This window comes from Cucurbita pepo, unplaced genomic scaffold (assembly GCF_002806865.2).
Source record: "Cucurbita pepo subsp. pepo cultivar mu-cu-16 unplaced genomic scaffold, ASM280686v2 Cp4.1_scaffold001035, whole genome shotgun sequence".
In the NCBI taxonomy this organism is placed as follows: Eukaryota; Viridiplantae; Streptophyta; class Magnoliopsida; order Cucurbitales; family Cucurbitaceae; genus Cucurbita; species Cucurbita pepo.
The window spans coordinates 1-8,838 of NW_019647234.1; the positions used below are offsets into that span (position 1 = coordinate 1).

Here is an 8,838-nt window from a genome sequence, read left to right on the forward strand (position 1 = left end):
CGAACAAAATTCAAGTTAAAATCACAAGGAAAGTGCCTGTGAAAAAATTCAACTAAAAATTATCAGTTAAAATCTGAAATCAAAGATATCATACCTGTGAAAAAATTCAAGTCCAGTTAAAGCTCGACGAGCTGATTCTCGTTTGTGAACATTGAGAAATCCTACCATCCGCCGAACTAAAGCAGTGTATGCCAAGCAAGCACTATTACGCACCTCCCAGTAAGAAGAAGAGAATGCGCGAATAGAAACAATTATAGCCTGAGCAGAGAAACCAGAAGTATCAGTTGCTAGGTTGGCATCATTGAAAGAGGCTCTAAGGACATTGAATGCATGAACTGTTGGAATGACGCCTTCATCTCGAATTTTAGAGGTTTTTTCACTTGCATAAGTCTCATGGGGCAACACAGACTCTGTGTCTTGGCCTAACTCTGCGGATGGTAACTCGGAGAAGTTTCTGTTTTTACAGTCCGAATCAATCGGATTCTGCAACAACCTCTCAGCAACATCTATGAGCCACTTGAGAGCTCTTGGTAGAAGCTTCTTAGGGGAACCTTCTGGCTCTGCTAGAAATAGAGCAATAAAGGCAGCTGGAATACCAGCGCTTCTCCTCAATAAATCGTCGACTGTCTGACCATTTGCGGCCATTCTTTCCATTAGCTGATCCATCCAGGATTCTGTTAACTTACAAAGTCTAGAAAGATGGGATAAGTTAGAGAATTTATATTTCTTTGAAAGGAGAAAGGTTTAATGTCCTCTCATAAACGTTTGCAAAAATTTCCATGATAGGATTTGATGATATTCATAACAGCATACAAAATTTAAGTGTTATTCAATCAAGCAAATGCATGGATGCTCTAGCATAGCAGAAGAACGAAAATATAGAATGAGAAAAGCTTCAACTCATGCAAAAACTATGAAAACAAAAAAACATACCTTTGGTCATTTGAACAAAGTAAACGGTTGCAAAGAGCAGTAAATCCGGCCCTTGTCTTATCGATCGCACCATTGTGTTTCATTTTCAAAAGAACTTCCAAAAAGTGGTCTCCAATCACTTTAAGTTGTCTCAAATCGAGTACTTCATCGTGTTTTAATATAATGGAAGCATTTGGATCAGATTCAACTGAATCAGAAGCAGCAGGCAAAGGCACTTTCCTTGTGATTGTTCCTAAAAGAAGACTAACCTGCAAATGGCCAGCAGAGAGAGATAAGGGAGACAATCAAATGAATGAATTGGAGACAATCAAAAGGTAAAGTACCTCTTTCATGGCAAGCCAACAGCCAACCATCACAATCTGTTCTGATGTTCTTGAATTTACTGTAGTTTTTTCCTTATTATCTTCCAGTTCTGACAACGACGTGGATGCATCAGCCTCATCTGGAACATCCAACAGAAAGGCATCATCATCGTCCATGTCGTCCATGTCCTCCGGAAGGTACCAGGCATCTGCTGAAACCACGCCGAGTGCCAGGGAAGTTATTCGCATCACAAGCTCCAAAAGCTTTTCCAGTAGACTTCTTATCTCTGAGAGACTAGAGAGCACGATATCTGAACTCCAATCCAACTCTTCAAAAGTATAGCGCAAAGCGAGCAACACACCATGAACAAAGCTGTTTTTGCAGCCTTCAGCGAGATTCCTCTCTCCCTCAGTTACAGAGATATTCAACCAATCAATTAAGGATTTCAAATACTCTGCCACTGGATGGTTTGATCTGAATATCTCCGCACCCACATTTGGTAATTTATGCACGGAATCGGAATCTAAGCAAACAACATCACCTGAAGCTCTGACTATCCAGCCTAAATCCAAAACATACTTTCTGAATACGAGCCTTAATGTTAGTGCTCCAGCGTCACTTTCTCGGACACGGGAGCTGCAAACTAACTTTTTCGCCCATGTGATTACTTCTCCCACCATATGTTCACTAGAAATGCCAGGAAGTGGAGTTGGAAAGTGAAGCAATATACGGAAAGAACTTTCTCTCAGACTATCCCAACTATCAATTATTGATCCAACTAACAAAAGAACTGAATCAGGTAAAGTAATTCCTTCGTTATAGGGAAGGAGAAGAGTATCACAAGACTTTTCTTTTGAAGGAACAACTGACCAAACATTAAGCATTACTAGAAATAGATCCATCGCCATAATTTTTCTCCTATAGGGTGCAGAAGGATAACAGGAGAAAAACAGAAAGCAACTCAACCACTTCATAAAACGAAAAAGATCATCCGCTCGACCAGCTATAGTTTGCTCATTTCCATTTGACAGATAGTTTTCACGATTAGAAGAAGCACGTGGTATCCAACTACCCTGCTTGAATTGTCTCTCCAAAGCTGTTCGTACTCGAGAAAAAAACTTTCTAAACAAGCTAGTCCATTTCATCTGGAAAGCTGTAGAGGAACACCTCATGTTCAATGGTATTGCTTTCTTCAACAAAGTAAGTTCTAAATGAGATGGAAGACTAGAAGTTTTAGGATTTAAGAAAATAAATTCTGCAGCATCCACACGTAGTGACTCGTCAACGTGTGTCAACGCTAATACAAGCCACTCAACAAGGATTTCGACCTTTACTCCCTTGATGAAAACAAGAGCATGACAACCAAAATATTCTATTTCATGGGAAAATCGCTGTTCTAAGCTACGTTTTTCTAGCCAATCAATGTCTCCTTCAATTAAAGCAAGTGAACGAGATACTTTGAACAATGAAATAAAAATGGCAACTTTCTGTTCAACTCTCAGTTCCATGCTACCTTCATTATTACCAGGATAGAGAACTCCATTGTCACACGCGCTAGGCCAGACTGAGATAAACGCAAGCATAGGAAATATACTATCTATGTCAATTTCAAACAATACTGGAAGAGCATAAGTGTTTAAATTTGATCGAAGCTTTGATATCCCAGAACCAAGTCCACGAAGAACGGGTGGCAAGCAACGGCCTCTGTAAAGTGCATACCCACCTTCAATACCATCACTACTCCAGCACTCATCCCGCAGGTGCTCAAGGAAACACTTCAGAAAAGAAGTGGCAGCACAGCACACATCATCATCAATGTATGCTTGTACAGTATCAGATAGCAGAGAAGGACTCATATCTAACAATGCCTTTGCACCCAACCTCTTGGTCAAAGAAGCTAAAGGAACATATCTTCCTTTACAGCGAGAACCCAAATGAAGAAGATCAAAAGCAATTTTTCGCAAGTACGACTTCGTTTTCTCGCTACCCTCTGACCAGCATAGTGACGATTGAATCTCTAAAAATAGATCAAAAATGAGATGCACTTGTTTAACAGTTTGACTCAAAGGATCTTCCAAGTTAGTCCACATAATTCTTAGTATTCGACTTCCCATCTCCTCAGGGAGTGGATCATAACTACAGGATGTATCAGTAAGATTACTAACTAAGGAGGTTTTTATTTGTTGCAAACAAATCTGCAGCACAGTCAATGAATGAAAGTTAAAATGGCTGTCGGTAGGATTTTCACAGTAGTTACATAGCTCAGGCAAAATGGCATCATAGAGTATCGTTTTGACAGAGTTACCGCTATATGGACAACCTGGATGGCCATTCAAATCTCCTTCTATCATAGAAAATGGTATGTTGAGCACAGGCCTTGGAATTGCTGTCAGAATCCCCCTGATCAAGCAGAGTCTACTCAACATTGAAAAAGTTTGAATTTCAGCGCAGACATTCGCTTGATAAGGAACCTTCGCAACAGCATTCCTAAATTCATTCTCGTACTTCAAACATGAAATGTGGTTAGTTTGTTCAAAAATTCCATAGAAGATGAGCACCCCAAGTTCTTCCGAGTTGAGACAAACTTGCAAAGAAGCACAGAAACTCACCCCAGCAGACACATAACAATCCCTTGAAAAAGCTAAGGATTTTAGAATGCTTAAAATAGTACTTACAATCATCCCCATTACACTTGAATCTTCCAGGAACTTGGAGGGAAATCGCTGGAGTAAGTAATACAAGCAAGACAAAGCCTCTTGACACTGTTCAATGACGATTGGAGAAGGCCTAGCCAAATCATTGGTTTCCTTAACCACAGAGTCCAAGCTAGAAACAATATCCCGAGAAACCAAAATGGCGCAATCTCTAATAACATCCACTAAATATCCCAATTTGGGCATTCCCATTACCGATAAAGCCACCCTCGACACACAGAACCGCTTATCTCCACCTTGTTGCATACCACTATGCTCCTCGCAGAGATTCCTGAAACATTCGCCCAATGAATCCTGGAATTTACGGCTTTTGGCCAAAGTGGAGACAAGGGTTCGATGCAAAGGCTGGGAATTCTCACAGAACAAAACCTCCAAGTAAAACCGCGCAGCTCTGGACACCGAATCCTCGTCTCCATTGGTTAATAACTCGGAGAATGCGGAAGCGACTTTCTTGGCGTGGTTTACTTGAGCGTAAACGGAGTTCAAGGATACAAGTTCGAGTAATTCAGTGAAGAATTTTGAAGAGGATTGGTGTTGGGATTGGAAGGAATTGAGAGAATCGATATATGAGTGAGGGAAAACAATTGCACTGTAAGTATAGCGGTGACGATGCTGCAGAGCTCGCCATTTAGCAGACATTGATGCGGTGATTCAGAGTTGGGATACCCTTTCTCTGTCCCTCCGCTGTAAACTCTTGCTTAGAGAGAGAAACAGAGGGCGGGGAGAAGAAGAGAGAAAATGGCGGCCAGCATAGTATCTTAAATTAGGGCCGGCACGAGTTTAGTTTTGGAAACCAATCAAGTTTAGATTTTTTTTTTTCCCTTTTTCTCACAAAACTTTCGATCATTACATTTTGATAAATTGTATGTTCAAATGGGTTATTTTCTGCATCAAAGCAGCCATTAACTCACCTTCAGAATCAGATCCTTCATTCTCTTCTTCTGCGATTGTTTCAATCTCCATATCCGCTAGCGTTTCCTCCTTTCAAATGGGTTTTTTTCAAATTTGTGATTTAGCAATGATTTTGATAGTTCTTACACCTAAGAACAAGAACTAGATGCATGGAAGGAGCGGCCCTAAAAATAGATGTAATAATGTAATAAGAGATGGTGAGGAAACATTTTTTCAAGAATAGGTGTAACAAGGGAGGGAGTGAAAAACATTTTTCTCTCTAAGATAAACGAGACCGAAGACAAAAGTCTTTAAGATAAACGAGATCGAAGACAAAAGTTTATATTCTCCAATCTTTTATATTCTCCGACCTTCCCACTCAAATCTTCAACTCTCTCGCTTAACATTAAAATTTTTAAAAGTCATATTGATAGATTATTTGGATTTTCTTATAATTTTTTTAAAAAGATTATATTAAAAGATGAAAATTTTTAAAATAACTATTTTAAGAAAATAATAATAAATGAAAAAAAATTTGATCCCCACAAGTTCCATAGAGGGAATCTCTAAATGAGGGACATCTCTACTCCCATTGATAGGCATCACCTTGTAGAGTCAAGGTTCCAAATAATAGAGGTTGCACCAAAAGTGAAGCTAAGTGGCAGGCAATCTAATCATTCATAATTTGGACGAGTTCACTATAAATCCAAGAAAATACAATGTACAAGTCGTCTGCTTTCTCAGACCTTCCTTGTGGAGTATCGCCTTTAAACCTTCTGAAGCTACCTTTCACCATGGATTTCATATCCTAGTGGAACCAGTAGAAGCATAATCAGCAACAAGAAGCCAAAAGATCAAGAGCGTAAAGGGAAAGAGGTGGGCAATAGAGAGATGACATTTCATCTAACCAACCCAAGCCTGCAGCAATTCAATGGTAATATTGCAACTCATCAAAGTTATAACAATGAGCCCGTAGTATAAAGTTTTGGACACATTAAGGGCAATCGTAGATGCTTCTTCAAGTTCACGCAAGATAACGGTACAATTTTCTATCTTCTTTGTCCCTCTCCAAAAACTCCCTCTCAATAAGAGATTCAATTCGTTTTTTAATCACAACGGGGTTGGGAAGGAACCTTGACTGCAGCTGCTTCGTGACTTCTGCGACGATGTTATTGTGATCCAATACCCGCCTCGCCTTCATTATTCTGACTATCGCTGCCTCAATCTGTGGTTTCCGGTCTTCCTCTACCCTCTGCCGAGTTTCCTGGTTTTCTGGCTCGGACTCTCTTTGTGCAACCACGGTACCGATCTTCACCTTGTACAACTTGCTCGTGAATTTGTCGTTGAAGAAAAATGCATCATCTTCAGCAATGTCCTTGCTCATCGGCTCCTTCCGGAGGACATTCCGTCCTTTCACACAGGCTAACGACTGTAGACATCTTTTCAAGTCTACTGCTGGAATCTCTGTGGCTTGCTCGATGTCTCTATAATTCAACCGATCAGCATTGTTGAACAGCATTAGCACGCACATTTGGTACGTCGAAACATTCAACTCATGCTTCTGGCCCTTACCAAAAGTTGCTTTCAGATCGGCTGACCCCATATTCGTTTGCCAAGATAACCTTCGGCCAGTATGTGTCCCAAGGTAGTAGCTTTTAAATTTTTCACATATCCCAAGAATTTCTGGAGGAAGGTTGCAAGTTGTGCTGGCCTGAGTAGGCCACGAACCTGTAGTGAGAACTTGCACAACTAGTGTGGGACCTTCTCCTAGCTCAGCACCAAATCTTGAATAGAAACCCTGCATTGTATCCTGGGATGTCTTCATATCAGTGAACATACCCTCCAACTTTGAGGTAAATTGGTACCCACACTCTGTTTTGAGCTTAACAATTAAACTTCTTTCAGCGTCATCAGAGACAGTTTTTCCGGACAGAAGCCTCTTGGCCAAATGTTGCTTGTAATATTTCTCGAATACATCTTTCTCTTGAAGGTAACGAAAAAGCATCATAACCTTGTCTAGCACAATTTCTATATCCTCTTCACTGACTCCTCTCAATCCTCTACGTAGCTTGTCATCTACAAACAAGGATATAAATTCTGGAGATCGAGCATTCAAGTTGATAAAATATTCAAATGAGGAATTCAAGGCGTTTTGGAACGTCTTGTCGTTGTTGAATGCCAAGCTGATAACCTTGTCATATTTATCCTTCAAATCAAGGAGTCGCTGCACATAATCCACAGGATCTTTTATCCTATCAGGATCTGTCACCAGCTGCTTACCTGTATCACGGATGTAAGATGTCATGACATCCCTTACTATAGAGAGTCCACTTGGTACACGACGAAACAAGTTATACATTCTGCCCAAATCTTCATATTTATCATCAACAAACATATTTACTAAGCCTGAGTTTTCCATATGGACTAATCTTTGCATGTGACTTTCTATCATCTCTTTTTCCACCACACTGGTTATCTTAGGTTCACTTCTAGCATCTAAGTAATGGGATACTCTTTCTATTTCTTCATTCAAGCGTCTCTCAGCCTTTTTCAGATAATCCCCACAGTCACAAGACTCAATAAATTGCTGAGACTCGAGACGATAAAAATCTGCAGAGACATCAAGAAAATGCTTTTCAAAGTCTTCTTGGTAAACAGAAGAGCCTAAATCCATAAGCATCTTTACAATGTTCCTCATTAAACCCCTGTTTATAACTTCACCACTCCTTTCCATATGCACAAGTTCAAGAAGAGTATCTCGGAGTCTACTCTGGGTTTTGATAGAGTGGATGACAACATCCCTCCATAGATTCAAACCAAGTTCATGAACTGGAGTTTTGTGAGTGCTTGGGATGAAAGTTCTATCCATGTACATCAATATGTCGCGGATCATTTGCAAAGCCTTGTTGTGGTCTGCCCATTTCCTGTTCAATTCTACCAAAAAAAGTTCTCCTTGAGCTGCTTCAATTCCTTTAGATATTTCTTTCAGATGAAATGTCATTGTGGTCACAAGTCCAGAGTAAAGTTTTTCCCCAAATTTATGCAGCACCATATTGTACGCATTCCTAAATGCATAAGATGCATAATCATCAGGAGAGAAAATATTTTTCAAGAATGACAAGATACACTCAAAAAGGCTTGAAAGCAATAAAATAAACAGGGTTCCTACTATACTCCAGCAGTAAAATACTTGCTCAAGTTTATAAAAATGAATGTTGAAAACATACAACAATGTAGTTAACACTGTAAAGTAGTCACAAACTAGCTGATAATGTCAGCTACAACAACAAATTGTTGAAGCCACTTTACTACCCCGTCCACACGCAAAATAACTTGATTTGTGTAAGAAGCTTTGAAGCGGATGCATTACATAAAATAATAATCCAATTTTTTTTTTTCAGGCAGCGGTGAAATAATTGTACACTAAAAATGCAAAGAGAGAGAGATAATGAAGTCTAAAAAGCAGATCTACATGGTAGCAATTGAAATCTCATCTGAATTGTATTCCTATCCCTTCAAAATCATTATCACTTGGAATTTTAACCATAAAACATGCACAAATCACAAGTTCAACAAACACTCACTGATTTAATTTTAATAATGCACAAAGAAAAGTCCATCCTCCAACCCTCCCGTTACATGCTTAGACAATACTCAAAATCACCTTGAGCAAAAAATAAAACAATTTGATTGGTTAAAGTTTACATACTTAAATTGGAATGCATCTGATAACATAATCTACAGGTATGATGATAACTATCACAAACAAGTAACATTTGAACCCCTGTGCAGTTATCCTACATGCATATAGATGTGTTAGAGCATCAGTGGTGAATAGCACAAAGGCATCTGATACGGATGTTATTAGGGATACATTAGTGATTGGTGAGGAAAGCTCTCTTCCTTCCAGCAGTCTCTAATCTTAGACAATTTCGTGTCTCATGGTAGATTCTTGATAATCTCTCCTCAAGAAAGTTTCCCCCACAGCTATATGTCT

General features: G+C 39.5%; 2 protein-coding genes across 2 annotated transcripts; both read right to left on the bottom strand.

Annotated features, from left to right (window-relative positions):
- Positions 1–94: 94 nt before the first annotated feature.
- Positions 95–5,018, bottom strand: LOC111786109 (thyroid adenoma-associated protein homolog; the record flags this gene model as incomplete). Its single annotated transcript, XM_023666454.1, is given in 3 exon segments — positions 95–691; positions 934–1,181; positions 1,257–5,018. Coding segments are annotated over 3 exon segments (4,178 nt in total), but the record flags the coding sequence as incomplete, so codon positions are not given.
- Positions 5,019–5,495: 477 nt separating this feature from the next.
- On the bottom strand, positions 5,496–8,108 carry LOC111786108 (cullin-3A-like). Its single transcript, XM_023666453.1, has one exon. It carries the CDS (start codon positions 7,891–7,893, stop codon positions 5,866–5,868), a length of 2,028 nt encoding a protein of 675 aa, XP_023522221.1. The 5' UTR covers positions 7,894–8,108; the 3' UTR covers positions 5,496–5,865.
- Positions 8,109–8,838: the final 730 nt, after the last annotated feature.

Bases quoted from the DNA above. Each gene is read 5' to 3' on its own strand.
- LOC111786108 (XM_023666453.1), bottom strand. From the start codon at position 7,893: ATGGTGCTGCATAAATTTGGGGAAAAACTTTACTCTGGACTTGTGACC.